At 56.6% G+C, this 18,757-nt stretch overlaps 1 protein-coding gene across 1 annotated transcript in view; it reads left to right on the top strand.

Annotated features, from left to right (window-relative positions):
• Positions 1-18,729, top strand: part of abca2 (ATP binding cassette subfamily A member 2) — a 45,234-nt gene extending 26,505 nt beyond the window's left edge. The window contains exons 23-49 of the mRNA XM_088940470.1: positions 1,431-1,627; positions 1,727-1,906; positions 2,303-2,478; positions 2,939-3,059; positions 3,327-3,611; positions 4,043-4,258; positions 4,599-4,701; positions 4,874-5,199; positions 5,597-5,810; positions 6,328-6,433; positions 6,889-7,000; positions 7,144-7,204; positions 7,889-8,063; positions 8,269-8,384; positions 8,636-8,783; positions 9,340-9,463; positions 9,566-9,698; positions 10,506-10,626; positions 11,533-11,711; positions 11,810-11,951; positions 12,041-12,175; positions 12,275-12,378; positions 12,965-13,057; positions 13,251-13,353; positions 13,606-13,743; positions 14,332-14,538; positions 15,721-18,729. Of these exons, the coding sequence (XP_088796596.1) occupies positions 1,431-1,627; positions 1,727-1,906; positions 2,303-2,478; positions 2,939-3,059; positions 3,327-3,611; positions 4,043-4,258; positions 4,599-4,701; positions 4,874-5,199; positions 5,597-5,810; positions 6,328-6,433; positions 6,889-7,000; positions 7,144-7,204; positions 7,889-8,063; positions 8,269-8,384; positions 8,636-8,783; positions 9,340-9,463; positions 9,566-9,698; positions 10,506-10,626; positions 11,533-11,711; positions 11,810-11,951; positions 12,041-12,175; positions 12,275-12,378; positions 12,965-13,057; positions 13,251-13,353; positions 13,606-13,743; positions 14,332-14,538; positions 15,721-15,756 (4,051 nt within the window). The 3' untranslated portion in view covers positions 15,757-18,729. The remainder of the gene's footprint in view (positions 1-1,430; positions 1,628-1,726; positions 1,907-2,302; positions 2,479-2,938; positions 3,060-3,326; positions 3,612-4,042; positions 4,259-4,598; positions 4,702-4,873; positions 5,200-5,596; positions 5,811-6,327; positions 6,434-6,888; positions 7,001-7,143; positions 7,205-7,888; positions 8,064-8,268; positions 8,385-8,635; positions 8,784-9,339; positions 9,464-9,565; positions 9,699-10,505; positions 10,627-11,532; positions 11,712-11,809; positions 11,952-12,040; positions 12,176-12,274; positions 12,379-12,964; positions 13,058-13,250; positions 13,354-13,605; positions 13,744-14,331; positions 14,539-15,720) is intronic.
• Positions 18,730-18,757: the final 28 nt, after the last annotated feature.

Below are 18,757 nucleotides of genomic sequence, written 5' to 3'. Positions count from 1 at the left end.
GCTCTCTGTACGGCACCCCAACCTCATTCCTCACCCCACAGCCCTGCTCTCTGTACTGCACCCCAACCTCATTCCTCACCCCACAGCCCTGTTCTCTGTACGGCACCCCCAACCTCATTCCTCACCCCACAGCCCTGCTCTCTGTACGGCACCCCCAACCTCATTCCTCACCCCACAGCCCTGCTCTCTGTACGGCACCCCCAACCTCATTCCTCACCCCACAGCCCTGCTCTCTGTACGGCACCCCCAACCTCATTCCTCACCCCACAGCCCTGCTCTCTGTACGGCACCCCCAACCTCATTCCTCACCCCACAGCCCTGCTCTCTGTACGGCACCCCCAACCTCATTCCTCACCCCACAGCCCTGCTCTCTGTACGGCACCCCCAACCTCATTCCTCACCCCACAGCCCTGCTCTCTGTACGGCACCCCCAACCTCATTCCTCACCCCACAGCCCTGTTCTCTGTACGGCACCCCCAACCTCATTCCTCACCCCACAGCCCTGTTCTCTGTACGGCACCCCCAACCTCATTCCTCACCCCACAGCCCTGCTCTCTGTACGGCACCCCCAACCTCATTCCTCACCCCACAGCCCTGCTCTCTGTACGGCACCCCAACCTCATTCCTCACCCCACAGCCCTGCTCTCTGTACGGCACCCCCAACCTCATTCCTCACCCCACAGCCCTGCTCTCTGTACGGCACCCCCAACCTCATTCCTCACCCCACAGCCCTGTTCTCTGTACGGCACCCCCAACCTCATTCCTCACCCCACAGCCCTGCTCTCTGTACGGCACCCCCAACCTCATTCCTCACCCCACAGCCCTGCTCTCTGTACGGCACCCCCAACCTCATTCCTCACCCCACAGCCCTGCTCTCTGTACGGCACCCCCAACCTCATTCCTCACCCCACAGCCCTGCTCTCTGTACTGCACCCCAACCTCATTCCTCACCCCACAGCCCTGCTCTCTGTACGGCACCCCCAACCTCATTCCTCACCCCACAGCCCTGCTCTCTGTACAGCACCCCCAACCTCATTCCTCACCCCACAGCCCTGCTCTCTGTACGGCACCCCCAACCTCATTCCTCACCCCACAGCCCTGCTCTCTGTACGGCACCCCAACCTCATTCCTCACCCCACAGCCCTGCTCTCTGTACGGCACCCCCAACCTCATTCCTCACCCCACAGCCCTGCTCTCTGTACTGCACCCCAACCTCATTCCTCACCCCACAGCCCTGCTCTCTGTACGGCACCCCCAACCTCATTCCTCACCCCACAGCCCTGCTCTCTGTACGGCACCCCCAACCTCATTCCTCACCCCACAGCCCTGCTCTCTGTACGGCACCCCAACCTCTCTTTGTCTCTCTCCTCCCTCCCTGTGGCCTCGTGATGCCCCCCTCATTCCTCTTACTACTCCCCTCCCTGTCCCAGGATGATCGAGGACCTCGAGCTGTCCAATAAGCGCCACTGCCTGGTCCAGACCCTCTCGGGGGGGATGAAGAGGAAGCTGTCGGTCGCCATCGCCTTCGTCGGGGGGTCACGCGCCGTCATCCTGGATGAGCCCACGGCCGGCGTGGACCCCTATGCCCGCCGTGCCATCTGGGACCTCATCCTCAAATACAAACAAGGTGAGGGTCCCGTCCACAACCCCCCCCCCCCCCCCCCCACCGCCGCCCTGTCTCCCCCCTGTCCCACCACTCTCTCATACTCTCCCTCCCTCTTCCCAGGACGCACCATCCTCCTCTCCACCCACCACATGGATGAGGCGGATCTCCTGGGCGACCGCATCGCCATCATCTCCCACGGGAAGCTGAAGTGCTGCGGCTCTCCGCTCTTCCTCAAGAGCACCTACGGAGACGGCTACAAGCTGACCCTGGTCAAGAAGCAGAGCGATTCGCAGCTGTCCGGTGAGCCTGTCTGTCTGACTCTGTCCGGCTTCTTCACTGCTCCTCGGACCGACCATTCCCACTCCCCTGCCTGTCTCTGTCTCTTTGTGCCCGTTTCTGCGTCCTCGTCTGTCTGTGCCTGTCTCTGCCTCCTCCCCTGCCTGTCTGTCTCTATGTGCCTGTCTCTGCCTCCTCCCCTGCCTGTCTGTCTCTCTGTGCCTGTCTCTGCCTCCTCCCCTGCCTGTCTGTCTCTCTGTGCCTGTCTCTGCCTCCTCTCCTGTCTTTCTTTGTTGCTCAGGGTCTGTCGTGTGTGAAATGGGGGAGGGAGAGTATCTATCACAATGCCTCTGGTCCTCACTCTCTGTCCCTCCCTTTGTCTTCCTATCTCTGCTCCACTCTCCCTCCCTGTCTCTCCAGGCCCGGGCAGCCCGCAGCCCACCTCCTCGCTCTCCCCGTGCTCAGAGCCGCGCGTCACGCAGTTCATCCGGCAGTTCGTGCCGCCGTGCCTGCTGGTGTCGGACTCCAACACGGAGCTGTCCTACGTGCTGCCCTCGGAGGCTGTGAAGAAGGGCTGCTTCGAGAGGCTGTTCCAGGTGCTGCCGGCCAGGAGCCCCACACGCGCACCTCAAACACGCGTAGGGGATTAAAACAGCGAAACACGAGTGGGAAGGGCAGGGATGCACATTTAAACCTGAGGATGGGGGGGCATGTCTTTACACCGAGAGTTTTGGAGTGTGGAGCAGCTCTGCCCTGCCATACTCTTGACACCCTGGTTTCTTTAAAAAAACAGCTGGATTAGATCCTCAGATCTTTTAACTAGTAATGGCCAAATGGCCTCATCTTGTTTGTAACCTGTCTCATGCTCTGTTGTTGTGTTGTGAACAGGCTCGGCCGTCTCTGGTCTGTCGCCCTGCTTTATTATTATTTGTAGTAGTTTAATACAAAACCTCCTGAGGTTCTAGCAGAGAGTGTGTCCTGTGAAACAGAAGATGTAGTTTTTCTCCTTCCTCTGTAACGCTCGACCCCTGTGCCTCCCCACCCCCCTCCCCGCAGGCTCTGGAGCAGAGTCTGGACAACCTGGCTCTCACCAGCTTCGGGCTGATGGACACCACTCTGGAGGAGGTGTTTCTGAAGGTCTCAGAGGAGGACCAGTCCCTGGAGAACAGCGATGCCGGTGAGGGAGACTGGTTTGGAGGGTGAACGGAGGGGGAGTTTGGAGACAGAGGGGGGAGGCGGTGGTTTTGGTGGAAGTAGTGGGATTGGGAAGGGGGAGATGGTTTTGGTGGAGGTGGTGGGATTTGGGGGGAGGGAGGGAGGGAGTGAAGACGGAGGATGGTGGGAGGTGAAGGAAGTTCAGTGTAGAATAGCTGTATACTGTTTTATTTTATCTGTGTGTACATCACCTCTCCCGGTGACTCAACTGTGCCCCTCCCTCTCTCAGACATGAAGGATTCCCCCAAAGGCTGTGTGCTGGGCAAGGCAGGCAGGGGATGTGGAGGGATGCCGCAGTGCGAGGGCGTGCCAGCAGGGGGCACTGTGAGGCCAGAGGTGGAGCTCAGTAACCTGGTGGTGTGCTCGCAGCTCAGCCAGAGCCAGGGCTCGCTCCGGTCGGCCTCTTCCCTGGGTTCGGTGCGCGGAGACGAGGGAGGGCTCTATGCCGACTTCTACGGCGACTACTGCCCACTCTTCAACAACACTGAAGACACTGACACTGCCAGCCTGCAGGGTGAGACCCTGAGAGACACCGCGACACACCGACAGGCACATGACTACCCAAGAGACAGTGAGAGTCACCATGACACACCAACAGACACCTGACACACCAACAGACAGAAGACACACCAACAGACTCCATGACACACCAAGAGAAAGTGAGAGTCACCATGACATATCAACACACCAAGAGTCATGGTGACACTGAGACACAGTGACACACTGACGGAGACGTGACACACTGTGAGACACTGGACAGACACACAACACGTGAACATGACCCACCGAGAGATATAGAGGCACACTGTGACGCTCTGACGTGCACCAGTAAAAGCTGCAACACTGAAATGATAAGAGAGATTGAGATGCACAATAGCGACCAGGCATGAAAATGAAAAATAAATGAAAATGATTTTTTTTTTATGCTTCCTCTCTCCATCACAGCTGACCCGGCCCCCGAGCCACAGCTCCCCCTGCTGGAGGGGCAGGGCAGCTTCAAGCTGGAGGGCTGGTGGCTGCGGCTGCGCCAGTTCCACGGCCTGATCGTCAAGCGCTTCCACTGCGCCAAGAGGAACACCAAGGGCCTGTTCTCCCAGATCCTGCTGCCCGCGTTCTTCGTCTGCGTGGCCATGACCGTGGCGCTGTCCGTGCCCGAGATCGGTGAGGGAGCGCGCCACCAGAGCAGAGCCTGGCCACAGATAGACCAGGCTGCCCAAAGAGAACAGGCTCAGTGGCCACAGTCTGGACATAGAAACTGGACACAGGCAGACCTGGCTGCACAGAGAGGACATTTTTGCTTTGGAACACAATTGCTTTAGTATTTCGTTTGTTAGTTATTGTCTTGGCACCACTGTAATTTGTGGTTGAAGCCAAAACCGCTCTGAGTCTGAATGTGCTGCAGGGACAAGGAGAGAGAGGTTGGGAGACCCAGGAAGGGGGGTAGGGAGAACTGGGAACACAGCGCGAGTCTGACCTCTGACCTCTGCTGTTTGCCCTCCAGGTGACCTTCCCCCCCTGATCCTGTCGCCCTCCCAGTACCACAACTACACCCAGCCCCGCGGCAACTTCATCCCCTACGCCAACGAGGACCGCGCAGAGTACAGGTCAGTCGCTGCTGCCCCCCACCAGCGACCCTTGTCACAATCCAGGGGGCAGGTTTACGCTGGTACTCTCCCCTGAGGCTGGCAGAGTTCTCTGGACGTCTCCGGATCATCGGCTTTGCCTCCTCTCCCTCCTCTGACCTCCGCCTCCTTCTGACTCGCTCTCTCTGTGCAGGAACAAGCTGTCCCCTGATGCCGGCCCCCAGCAGATCGTGAACACGCTGCGCCTGCCATCGGGCGTGGGCGCCACCTGCGTGCTGAAGACGCCCTTCAACAGCACCCTGGACCAGCTGGCACAGACGCTCAACCCCAGCGCCAACGACTCCAAGACGCTGGCCGCCCGCTACTTCGACTCCATGTGCCTGGACTCCTTCACGCAGGGCGTGCCGCTGTCCAACTTCGTGCCCCCGCCCCCCTCGCCGGCGCCCTCCGACGACCCCGACGCCGGCTTCGAGGAGGGGCTCTGGAACTACACCGCCGCGCCCCCCACAACGGTCCGCGGTGAGGCTCCCCAAGGGCAGGGCTTGGACCCCCCACTTTCACCCCACTGCGGCACCTCTGACCACTCAGCCTCTCTGTGTCACTCCTCTGCCCCCTCTCTGTTTCACCCCCTCTCTGTCTCACTCCTCTGCCCCCTCTCTGTCTCACCCCCTCTCTGTCTCACTCCTCTGCCCCCTCTCTGTCTCACTCCTCTTAAAATATTTTTTAAAAATCAAAGCAGCTTTTAAATCCAGGATTTCTGACTGTTTAAGGAAAGGTTGAAGGCCTGTGTGGTGGGTAATATGAAGGCTGTGTGAACGATAGTAACTCTGCAGGTGTGTCTGTCCAGTCGTGCTTGTTGTGGTTTTGGCCTGATAAAGGGGCACTGAAGATCCAGCCTCTTTCTCCGTCTGGACAGAGGCGGTGACCTCGCCCCCCTCCCTGCCGCACGTCATCCACGAGCCCATCAGGTGCACCTGCTCCATGCAGGGCACCGGCTTCTCCTGCCCCAGCGGCGTGGGGGGGCGGCCCCCCCTCATGAAGGTCGTGACCGGCGACATCCTCGTGGACATCACGGGCCGCAACGTCTCCGAGTACCTGCTGTACACCTCCGACCGCCTGCGGCTGCACAGGTGAGCGCGGATGTCTGTGGACTCGGCCGGTGTCAGTCCGACGCAGGTGAACACTGATGTCAGGGCAGATATCTGTAAACTCAGCTGACACAGCAGGCAGAGAGCAAGAAACTGAGCAGACAGAGACGGGTAGACTGGGTCAGAACCAGGCGGGCCTGTAGCACATAGAGATGGGTAGACCGGGTCAGAACCAGGCGGGCCTGTAGCACATAGAGATGGGTAGACTGGGTCAGATCCAGGTGGGCCTGTAGCACATAGAGATGGGTAGACTGGGTCAGAACCAGGAGGGCCTGTAGCACATAGAGATGGGTAGACCGGGTCAGAACCAGGCGGGCCTGTAGCAGATAGAGACAGGTAGACTGGGGCAGAACCAGGTGGGCCTGTAGCAGATAAAGACAGGTAGACTGGGTCAGAACCAGGCGAGCCCGTAGCGGATAGAGACAGTAGAGACGGGGACCTAGGAGCAACGCCACATGAATGTCTTTCTCCATCTTTCTCTCTCCTCCACTCCCCTCAGGTACGGCGGTCTTACCTTCGGGAACATCCAGAAATCCATCCCGGCATCCTTCGGAATAAAGACCCCCCCCATGGTGCGCAAGATCGCAGTCCGGAGATCAGCGCAGGTGCGAATGTCGGGGGGAGAGGAGGGCGAGATCCTTCGGGTCGTCGGAGAGAGGTGAAGGCAGGAGTAGGGAGTGAGGGATTACTAATGAATGCGTCTACAGCAGCTACGCCAGGCTAACCGAGACCAGCCGGTCTCCAGGTGGGAGTTGGAGTAGGATTGTGACACTCCTTCACTCACCTGACTCTCTGACTTGTCCTTCTTGCTCCTGTGGGCGGCCAGGGCAGCCTGGTCTGCCTTTCCCATCCGAGTGAGGAGGAGTAGGAAGGATGGAGGGAGGGAGAATAGAGGATGAGTTGAGTGAGGAATCTGGGAGGAATGATAGGCAGCCCGTCTCATCTTCCTTCTGGTCCGCTCCTTCTAGCCACTCCCTAAGGGGCTGAGAAGGGGGAGCATGAGCCCAGGTGAGACAGGTGAGCTCAGGTGTGTTACCTGTCTCTCTCCCCTTGCCCACAGGTGCTCTATAACAACAAGGGCTACCACAGCATGCCCACCTACCTGAATGCTTTGAACAATGCCATCCTGAGGGCCAACCTGCCCAAGAGCCGGGGCAACCCTGCCGCCTACGGTGAGAGGGGGCGGGGCAGGTGGGTGGGGTAGGGCGGGGGTGATGGGCTCTGGGTTCAAATGCGCAGGCTGACATGGTGCACCTGTGTCCGTGTGGGGTGTCTCCACGTCTCAAAATGAAATACTGATTTTACCTGTCCACAGGTATCACCGTGACCAACCACCCCATGAATCGCACCAGCGCCAGTCTGTCTCTGGACTACCTGTAAGAGCCTCTTCCTCACTCACGACCTGTTCGTTTCCCATCTCTCTTCCTCCCCGCCTCCTCTCTCTCTTTCTCTCCACCCTCGCGCTCTTCCTCCCCATCTCCTCTCTTCACCATCTTGAATCTGCTCTCCTTTTCACTTTTGCCCCTACCTCAGTCAGTCAGCCTGTCTCTCCTCTGTGCTGCCTCACTTAGCAGCCAGCCAGCCAGTCAGTCAGCCTGTCTCTCCTCTGTGCTGCCTCACTTAGCAGCCAGCCAGTCAGACAGCCTGTCTCTCCTCTGTACTGCCTCGCTCAGCAGCCAGTCAGCCTGTCTCTCCTCTGTGCTGCCTCGCTCAGCAGCCAGTCAGCCAGCCAGCCAGTCAGTCAGTCAGCCTGTCTCTCCTCTGTGACTTCAGTTTTGCTTCAGCGTAGTGTGACGCAGTGCGAGGGAATACTGAGCCGAGACTGACTGCTGCCCTGAGTGTAGTGCTGTGCCTTACTGCCCAGCGTCCTGTCCACGTTGTCCACTTGGGAGACAGAGTGCAAACGCACCTTCGCTTACCAGTGTGGTGATTCGGACCACCTTCAGGAGCTGTTGGTTCCGTTCGATTAAATCGGACTCCTGACCGTGACCGGGGAGTTGTGGGGCGTGGCGACGTGCCCCCTGCCTGCCTCAGCCTGCCCGTCTCTCTCTCGACCCCAGGCTGCAGGGCACAGACGTGGTGATCGCCATCTTCATCATCGTGGCCATGTCCTTCGTGCCGGCCAGCTTCGTGGTCTTCCTGGTGGCAGAGAGGTCCACCAAGGCCAAGCACCTGCAGTTCGTCAGCGGCTGCGACCCCGTCATCTACTGGCTGGCCAACTACATCTGGGACATGGTGAGGGGGGTCATGGGCGGGTGGGGTTCAGACTGGGGGGGAGGGAGCTGTGTCGGGGGTGTGTGATGTGGGATAAGGGAGTTCAGGTCATTAATTTTGCCGTGTGAGATCAGGTGTTTTTCGGAGGAGCAGGAGTGTGGCGTTGGCCTATGAAAACACTTCTCACCTTGTGCCGTTGCTGTCGGTCCCCCTCTGCGTTTCTCAGCTGAATTACCTGGTCCCGGCCACCTGCTGCGTGCTCATTCTGTTCGTGTTCGACCTGCCAGCCTACACCTCCCCCACCAACTTCCCAGCAGTCCTCTCTCTCTTCCTGCTGTACGGGTGAGTACACGTCGCTCTAGCCCTGCTGGGATGTCCGTGGTCCCAGAGCGGAGTCCACTTAACCCGCCTGGTTTTGTGATGTGGAGCTAGCTGTTCAGCAAAGACTTCAGTCCACACATTGTAGAAACTCTGTTTAAATTGTCATGTTATATTGCTGCAGTTGCTATAAATAATGATTTCAGTCTTAGATTTGCTCTCCTCCCTGTATCCTCGTTATAATGTACCCACGTATTTGGCTCCTCTCTCTCTAGTTGGTCCATCACTCCCATCATGTACCCGGCCTCGTTCTGGTTCGAAGTGCCCAGCACCGCCTACGTGTTCCTCATCGTCATCAACCTCTTCATCGGCATCACGGCCACTGTGGCCACCTTCCTGCTGCAGCTGTTCGAGCACGACAAGGTACAGCCCTCACACACACATTGATACACACTGCACACACACCTACACCCTGATGCACACTGCTGTAGAATATACACAGTGATACACACTGCTGTACAGTACACACAGATACACACTGCTGTAGAATATACACAGTGCTACACACTGCTGTACAGTACACACACCTACACCCTGATGCACACTGCTGTAGAATATACACAGTGATACACACTGCTGTACAGTACACACAGATACACACTGCTGTAGAATATACACAGTGCTACACACTGCTGTACAGTACACACACCTACACACTGATACACACTGCTGTAGAATATACCCAGTGATACACACTGCACACACATCTACACCCTGATGCACACTGCTGTAGAATATACACGGTGCTACACACTGCTGTACAGTACACACACCTACACACTGATACACACTGCTGTAGAATATACCCAGTGATACACACTGCTGTAGAATATACACACTGCCACACACTGTACACACACCTACACACTGCATGTAAACTCCGCCCCCAGCTGCGCGCTGACCCTCCCCTGTCCTGCAGGACCTGAAGGCGGTCAATGGCTACCTCAAGACCTGCTTCCTCATCTTCCCCAACTACAACCTGGGTCACGGGCTGATGGAGATGGCCTACAACGAGTACATCAACGAGTACTACGCCAAGATCGGTAAGGCAGGGTGGGGCTCGGGAACATCATAAACATAAACACGTCCCGGTCGTTTTAAACCCTTTGGAACGAACCAGCCTCTCCCCCCGGTCCCTCTCCCAGGTCAGTTTGACAAGATGAAGTCTCCGTTCGAGTGGGACATCGTGACGCGGGGCTTGGTCGCCATGACGATCGAGGGCTTCGTGGGGTTCTTCATCACCATCATGTGCCAGTACAACTTCTTCCGCAAGCCGCAGTGAGTGGGACGACACCTGCCTCGCTTTCGCCCTGCCTGTCTGCCTCCGTCTGCCTCCCCGTCTGCCTGCCTCTCTGCCTCCCCGTCTGCCTGCCTCTCTGCCTCCCCGTCTGCCTCTCTACCTCCCCGCCTCCCCGTCTGCCTCTCTGCCTCAGTCTCCCTCCTTCTTCCTCCCCGTCTGCCTCCTTCTTCCTCCCCGTCTGCCTCTCTGCCTCCTTCTTCCTCCCCGTCTGCCTCTCTGCCTCCTTCTTCCTCCCCGTCTGCCTCTCTGTCTCCTTCTTCTTCCCCGTCTGCCTCTCTGCCTCCTTCTTCCTCCCCGTCTGCCTCTCTGCCTCCTTCTTCCTCCCCGTCTGCCTCCCCGTCTGCCTCTCTGCCTCCTTCTTCCTCCCCGTCTGCCTCTCTGCCTCCTTCTTCCTCCCCGTCTGCCTCCCCGTCTGCCTCTCTGCCTCCTTCTTCCTCCCCGTCTGCCTCTCTGCCTCCTTCTTCCTCCCCGTCTGCCTCTCTGTCTCCTTCTTCCTCCCCGTCTGCCTCTCTGCCTCCTTCTACCTCCCCGTCTGCCTCTCTGCCTCCTTCTTCCTCCCCGTCTGCCTCTCTGCCTCCTTCTTCCTCCCCGTCTGCCTCTCTGCCTCCTTCTTCCTCCCCGTCTGCCTCTCTGCCTCCTTCTTCGTCCCCGTCTGCCTCTCTGCCTCCTTCTTCCTCCCCGTCTGCCTCCCCGTCTGCCTCTCTGCCTCCTTCTTCCTCCCCGTCTGCCTCTCTGCCTCCTTCTTCCTCCCCGTCTGCCTCTCTGCCTCTCTCCTCTCTCCGCAGGCGCATGCCGGTGTGCTGCAAGCCCGTGGACGACGACGACGTCGATGTGGCCTGCGAGAGGCGCCGCGTTCTGCGCGGGGACGCAGACAACGACATGCTCAAGATCGAGAACCTCACCAAGGTCAGGGGTCGCGGGTCCGGCGGGTCTCGTTCCTTCTGGGGAGGCAATACGATGGGTTTCAGCTCGAGGAGCTCTTGCCTGACATGGCAGAAATCTTTAACTGTCTTGCTGAGGAAGATGATCCCGTTTTATAGGGACCGAACAGGTCATTCAAGTTTCTGATTTTGGAACTGCCCGTGAAGAAGCCGAGCTGCGACTTGCCCTGGGCGTGAGAGCTGTCAAAGCGGAGGAGCCCGGTTTCTGGGTGTCGGCGCGAGGAAGGTGCTGGGGGGTGTGGGTCCGCCCGCGGGGACTTCTGAACTCCTCATCATCCTCGCGCCGGCAGGAAAGACCGCCCAGAGTAACGCCTCGCAGTTTCATGCTCAAAGATCTTTATTGCCATGACCAATTAGTGTTGTCAAATCGGCGATTAAGCAAAGCATTCAGGAAGATGTAATATTTTTTGGAGGCTCGCTCTGTGTCCCTCGGGCTGTGACAGGAGGTCACACACGGGGCTGCAGCTCTGTGGAGTTTGTCTCCCCGAGTGGGACTGGAAACAGTTCTGATTCTGGCAGGAGGGGGGATTCTGGGATTAGTTGGGTCATTTTAAGGAAGAATGTTTGTCTAATCCTGAAGCGTTTCTTCCTGAAAGTGCCAGGTCTGCCTGTGTCCGGTTTCCCTGTCCAGGCTGTGGCCCCTGAGCCTGTCCTCTCTGGGCAGCCAGGTGTGATTGTGTCCAGTTTCCCTGTCCAGGCTGTGGCCCCTGAGCCTGTCCTCTCTGGGCAGCCAGGTCTGCCTGTGTCCAGTTTCCCTGTCCAGGCTGTGGCCCCTGAGCCTGTCCTCTCTGGGCAGCCAGGCCTGCCTGTGTCCAGTTTCCCTGTCCAGGCTGTGGCCCCTGAGCCCGTCTCTCCCTCTCGCCCTGTTCAGGTGTACAAGTCGCGGAAGATGGGCCGCATCCTGGCGGTGGACCGGCTGTGCCTGGGGGTGCAGCCTGGCGAGTGTTTCGGGCTGCTGGGGGTGAACGGCGCCGGGAAGACCACCACCTTCAAGATGCTGACCGGCGACGAGACCACCACGGGGGGCGAGGCCTTCATCGGGGGGCGCAGGTGACTGGGGGGGTGCGGCCTGGGTGGGGGGGGGGGGGTCCCCGACATGCGGGTGAGGGCCGGGTGCTGTGCTTCACGCCGTCTCTCCCTCCCTGCAGTATCCTGAGGGACCTGCTGAGGGTGCAGCAGAGTCTCGGCTACTGCCCCCAGTTCGACGCCCTGTTCGAGGACCTGACAGCCCGGGAGCACCTGGAGCTCTACACCCGCCTGCGGGGGATCCCCTGGAAGGACGAGGAGAGGGTGAGCGAGGGCGCCCCCGGCGCGGGGCGGGGTGGGGCGAGGCGGGCGCCGGCACGCGCGGTCCCCCGCTGACCCTGCCCTCTCCCCAGGTGGTGCGGTGGGCCCTGGAGAAGCTGGAGCTGGCGAAGTACGCGGACAAGCCGGCCGGCACCTACAGCGGGGGCAACAAACGCAAGCTGTCCACCGCCATCGCGCTCATCGGATACCCCTCCCTCATCTTCCTGGTGAGCAGGGGTCTGCCTGGGAGGGGGTGGGTTTGGTGTAAGGAGGGTGTTTGGGGGGGTGGGTGCATCTTTAACTACGCAGTCGACTTCCTCTCTCAGGATGAGCCCACTACTGGCATGGACCCCAAGGCCCGCCGTTTCCTGTGGAACCTCATTCTTGACATCATCAAAACGGGACGCTCTGTGGTGCTGACGTCACACAGGTGAGACGGCTTGATTCCCTCATGGCAACGAGCGTATTTATTATGTGTGCACAGTATAAATTATTATCTTTCTGTGGGTGACTCTGTTCTTCCAACCTTGCTGTGTATGAGCCCTGCTGCTGTTGTGCAACGTCTGTTAATAACCACAGGGGTATTAACCACACTGTACTGTGCTGTACTGTGCTGTACTGTGCTGCGCTGCGCTGCAGGGGTATTAACCTCCCTGTGCTGTGCTGTACTGTGCTGCAGGGGTATTAACCCCCCTGTGCTGTGCTGTACTGTGCTGCAGGGGTATTAACCCTGCTGTGCTGTGCTATACTGTGCTGCAGGGGTATTAACCCCCCTGTGCTGTGCTGTACTGTGCTGCAGGGGTATTAACCCTGCTGTGCTGTGCTGTACTGTGCTGCAGGGGTATTAACCCTGCTGTGCTGTGCTGTACTGTGCTGCAGGGGTATTAACCCTGCTGTGCTGTGCTGTGCTGTGCTGTGCTGTGCTGTGCTGCAGGGGTATTAACCCCCCTGTGCTGTGCTGTACTGTGCTGCAGGGGTATTAACCCCCCTGTGCTGTGCTGTACTGTTGTTCACAGTATGGAGGAGTGTGAGGCCCTGTGTACCAGGCTGGGCATCATGGTGAACGGTCGCTTCAAGTGTCTGGGCAGCATTCAGCACCTCAAGAACAGGTGAGACCAAGCGCTCTGTGGGCGGCAGTACTGTCACATTTCAAGGACAGAAAATGAAAGGAAGAGCATGGGTATAAATTTTCTGTCCCTCCCTGTCCCAATACCTCTACGTCTCTCCTTTTGTCCATCTCCCTCTCTCTCCAACTCTCCCTCTGCCTGTCCTTCTCTGCTGATGACTCCCCCTCTCCCCCAGGTTTGGGGATGGCTACATGATCACCGTGCGCACCAAGACCAGCAGCAGCGTGAGGGAGGTGGTCCGGTTCTTCAACAGGAACTTCCCAGACGTCATCCTTAAGGTGCTCAGCTCGCTGACTCCTTCAGTGGTGTGTGTGTGTGTGTGAGAGAGACAGAGAGGATTTACTATGCTATTCTGCACCTTACTGTGGTATTCTGAATTGTGCTTGCATATACTGTGTATTGCTGGGGGTATTCTGCATGTATAACATGTTCTTTGTCAGAACTAGAATACGCTTGCTTGTATTGTCTGGGGGAAGTGAGTCCATCTGCCTCATCCTGTCCGCCTCCTCCTCTTCCTCCCCCTGTCCCAGGAGTGCCACCACACCAAGGTCCAGTACCAGCTCAAGTCGGACCGGATCTCCCTGGCCCAGGTGTTCAGTAAGATGGAGCAGGTGGTGGAGATTCTGGGCATCGAAGATTACTCTGTCAGCCAGACCACCCTAGACAACGTGAGGCCTTGTCCTGTCCTGTCCTGTCCTGTCCTGTCCATCAGTCGGTTCAATGGCAGCGCTTCTGTCTGCCTCTTCCTGCAGTCTGTATCTGTTGGTGTTCACTGTCTCTGCAGAGTTTTATACCTGTTTTATGTAAGGAGACACTTAGTAATACAAATCCTAATGATAATAATGATGATGATTTCTTGAAAATTTGTATAGCTCTTTTCATCCCAGAGGATCTCAAAGCTCTTTAACACTGAACAGCAGTGCTTTGTGAAACTGATTGTTCAATATTAGTGTGCTATTTAGCAAGGAATAAGGGCCAAGACCCCTACACTTGCAGCCAGTATCATGGGAGATTGAATGACCGAGCACTCGGATCCTCCTTCACCACAGCGTGCCCAGTCAGCAAATTCTGATACGGTGGGAATAGCGCCACCTACAGGTCCACGACTGTCGCTCGGGAGTATATTTTTCCCCTCACCACACTGCTTCCATTGAGTTTTGCAGTATCGAGAGATCTGTCTCAGCATCTGCCTGTTCAGCTGTCTGTGCTGGAGCGAAGTGTGACTCAGCGCTGCCCCCCCCCCCCTCCCGCTGCAGGTGTTTGTGAACTTCGCCAAGAAGCAGAGCGACAACCTGGAGCAGCAGGAGAGCTCGCCCTCTGGTGGCTCCCAGTCACCACTGCAGCGCGTCCTCAGCCTGCTGCGCCCGCGGGCCACGCACACCGAGCTCAGCGCGCTGGTCACCGAGGAGACGGAGGAGCTGGAGAGTGACGACGAGGGGCTGATCAGCTTCGAGGAGGAGAGGGTGAGAGCGGGCGCGTGGGCAGCATGTGCGCCAGTCCCGGATAAGAAACAGACCCTGACCAAGTACAGGCGCGGTGATCTCAATAATAATACTACAGTGTGTGACCTCCTGTCCCAGCCTGAGGAACAGTGAGCCTGTCTCTCAATAATAATAATACAGTGTGTGATCTCCTGTCCCAGCCTGAGGAACAGACAGTGAGCCAGTCTCTCAATAATAATAATACAGTGTGTGATCTCCTGTCCCAGCCTGAGGAACAGTGAGCCTGTCTCTCAATAATAATACAGTCTGTGATCTCCTGTCCCAGCCTGAGGAACAGACAGTAAGCCTGTCTCTCAATAATAATAATACAGTGTGGGATCTCCTGTCACAGCCTGAGGAACAGACAGTGAGCCTGTCTCTCAATAATAATAATAGTGTGTGATCTCCTGTCCCAGCCTGAGGAACAGACAGTGAGCCTGTCTCTCAATAATAATAATACAGTGTGTGATCACCTGTCCCAGCCTGAGGAACAGTGAGCCTGTCTCTCAATAATAATAATAATAATAATAATACAGTGTGTGATCTCCTGTCCCAGCCTGAGGAAAAGACAGTGAGCCTGTCTCTCAATAATAATAATACAGTGTGTGATCTCCTGTCCCAGCCTGAGGAACAGACAGTGAGCCTGTCTCTCAATCATAATAATACAGTGTGTGATCACCTGTCCCAGCCTGAGGAACAGACAGTAAGCCTGTCTCTCAATAATAATAGTACAGTGTTGGATCTCCTGTCACAGCCTGAGGAAAAGACAGTGAGCCTGTCTCTCAATAATAATAATACAGTGTGTGATCTCCTGTCTCAGCCTGAGAAACAGACAGTGATCCCGTCTCTCAATAATAATAATACAGTGTGTGATCTCCTGTCTCAGCCTGAGGAACAGTGATCCCGTCTCTCAATAATAATAATACAGTGTGTGATCTCCTGTCCCAGCCTGAGGAACAGACAGTGATCCCGTCTCTCAATAATGCTTCAGATTTTTGTATATAAATGTTTTACGTAGTGTCTGTTTTGGAAGTGAATGTGGATCTTGTATGCTTTGGAAACACCGATTTGGTCATGCCAGTCAAGCTTCTTGGATTGAACTGAGTCAGGGCCGAGCCTCACCGGAGACGCTGACCGCTCCTCTCCCCCGTCCTGTTGCTGTAGGCGCAGCTGTCGTTCAACACGGACACACTCTGCTGAGGCGCCACCGCGGAGGAGGAGGAGGAGGAGGAAGAGGAAGGAGAGACCGTGCGCAAGGACGGGTGCCCTGAGGTGCCCGAGGTCTCCGACACCGAGCACTTTACCGCTTTGAGAAACGGAACACGATTTGTGGGGGGGGGTGTGGGGGGAGGGGGGCAAGGGGATGGCACAGTCAGCTGCCCGCCATCTTGGGGAAAAAAGGGGGTGCGTGGGGCGCAGCGAGGAGCGAGGAGCGGGGCAGCAAAACAGGACAGGTTCGTTTTACAGCCCCTAACCTGTGAATGTGTTGTTTTTTAATTCGTTCTCTGGGGCCCCTGCTTTCTGCCTCAGCGGGAAGAGGCTGAGAAATTGAATGTGCCGGTTGAGGCTGGAGCCTTGAGTTGCGGCCGTTGAGCCAGCAGGAGGAGCGGAGGGAGTCGGGGAGAGGAGAGCGATGGAGCTGGGCTGAAAGCAGTTTGCTCGGTCTGCGCAGGTCCTGAGCGTCATGACACAATGACACCCACGCAGAGGTCAAAGGGGGATCCCCACAGACAGCCCTGGGGTGTCCTAAGAAGAGCCTGGCTGTATACTACTGTATTCCCCTGAAACATACCAACGTACGGACAGGCAGGTCTGCTCTCATTCAGACTGGGGTGCACTCTGGGGCAGTGAAATTGGGGTGCAGACCGATGGGGATCAGTGTCCCCCCACAGGGTGTCCCTGGTTGTTAGGGACGTAAGTTACAGACGAGACGAGGCCACTCAGCCTGCCCTGCTCGTATTGATCAGAGGATCTCTGAGATGGCCTCTCCCTGTGTTTCCCACTGATTTAACAGGCAGGGACAGCTGGGCTCTTCCCAAAACCGGAATCGTTGCACTTTGGGCTGCGGCTTTTACGCCTGCTAAAATTTGATGTCCCCTCTAAAAACTCCCTGATGTGGAAAACGGGGGGTCCCCCAGCCCCCGGTGTCCTGTGCTGTGTTTTCTGATCAACACCGAGACCGGCTGTAGTAGTTCTGCGCTCTACCATTTCACTCTGGCCAAAGCAAGCTCCCCAGATGGTGGCCAGAGAGGGCAGCTGATGCCACAGCACGAGTTTCCCGTCTTTCAGGCTTGAAGAAGATAACGACAGCCAGGACCACCTGTCACAAGGGATCTCATTAGGTTTATCTGCCAGGGCCGGGCAATGCCAGAAGACCCCTTTCTGCAGGTGCCCGTCACGAACCCCAGCTGGCAGCTCCAGGCGACGTCCTGCAGGACCCCTGGAGCTTGTGCTGGGCAGGGAGGAGGAAGTTCTGCCCGGCCCTGCTCCCTGTGACCCCAGCTCAGCTCTCTCAGTTACTGAATAGATCCCCTCAATTGAACTGTTTACTTAATTGCATGCTTTTCTAATTGTTTCCAGTGGTGTCTCCTGAACTTGCGTATCTGCGGTTAATTGCAGGGTTTTCTGGGGCCCTGAAACCGGCTGCATGAAGAGCTGCTGTATGGACAGCTTTTAATTCCGGGTTAAATGGCTTCGGCTGGGGTTTCAATTAAGCAATTAAGAGCTGAGCTGGATTGAACACCAGCAGATACCGGGATCGCTGGGCGGGGTGTGGGGGAGCCTTGCTCTGGGTGTCTCTGCCAGTGTCGAGGTGAGGTTTTTGGGGAGCCTAGTGTCGTGACTCTGCAGTGGGGGGCTCTCTTACGTCATTGATCACTGAAGTGGAACCGTGTGCACACCAGTACAGCACGTGGGCTTAACAACCGGCGCTGGGAACCTGCGTGTTGACGTTTGCCTTTACAGTAATCTCTAAAGCAGGAATCGTGTGGATCTACAGGCGAGAGTGAAAACCCCAGTCTTTCCTCCAGGATCGCTCGGTACCTCTGTGGGCTGATCGTCAAGCTTGTTTAACTGAATTCGTTGGGCCACTGCTCTGGAAGGGAGATTCTTGGCAGTGGCCTCAGAACAGGTTGTCTGTTTCCTAGCCCCCCGCCCTCTCGAAATCCCGGCTCCAGAACGCTGACGTCCTTTCGTATGGTTGGAGGAAGACCAGGGAGGGGGGGGGAGAGGGGAGCTGCGTGTGGCGCTCAGCGCTGGGCTGCGGGCGGTGGTCTCGAACCCCCGCGCACGGTGTGCGGGTGGGCCGAGGCCTGGCTGCTGTCCGAGCCAGACCCTCGCTCTCTGCCGGCCTGTTGGGACTGAATGGGTTCGACCGGATGGGGAAATGAGCATGAAACTGGATCAGAAATGTTTTGCTAAAAGAATGTAGGGGAGGGTGGGTGGAGAAAATGTTTTAAAAAGGTGTAGCGTATCTATATTTTCATTGTAAAAGGTATACATTTGTAAAAAAAAAAACTATTTTGTTGTAAATAATCTGATGTTGAAGCTGCGGTCTGTTGCTGACTTGGAAATATTGAAACCCCCCTGACCTTTAACCCTTGCCACACCCTCTGGCCCCTTAGAATGCTCTCAACTTTGGTTTACAATGAATTTTAACCCGTGACCCTCTGGGTGAACTTTGACCTTTCAACCTTGGACCTTTCTCTGGATTCCCTGGATAATGGATCAGGACCCAGAGTGTACTGCTTCTTTTGCTTTCTTTACTAATTCATTGGGAGGGTTAAATAATTCATTTTAAAATTGATGCCTATACACAGGAGGGCAGCCAAGCACGAAGTCATGGACATGTGAACGATGATTGTGGTGTGCTTGGGGCCACGCTGTACCACTTTGCAAAGCAGTTGGACTGTAACTCTGTTAATAAGGCGTGGTATCAAAATGGATAAATCAGTTTTTGACCTTGTCAAGTCTCATCCACGTGCTGTATCGCATTTGCAGATTCTGTAAACTTTTCATGTGAATCTTAATTTTATTTTTTTGTGCTGAAAATGGAAGTGATTCTGTATTTTTAAGTAAGAAAAGGGTTGACTTTCCCTTCCCCAGCTGTGGGGTGGGGGCCATGTCTGTGATTTGTCTTTCAGACTCAAACTGATTAAAAAAAACCGCACAAAACCTGTTTTCTCGAGTACCTGCAGCTTCC

The sequence above is a fragment of the Atractosteus spatula genome, chromosome 23 (genome assembly GCF_055471065.1).
Source record: "Atractosteus spatula isolate fAtrSpa1 chromosome 23, fAtrSpa1.hap1, whole genome shotgun sequence".
NCBI lineage: Eukaryota > Metazoa > Chordata > Actinopteri > Semionotiformes > Lepisosteidae > Atractosteus > Atractosteus spatula.
The sequence above is the reverse complement of the archived record's forward strand: the minus strand, read 5'-3'. Positions and strand labels throughout refer to the sequence as shown.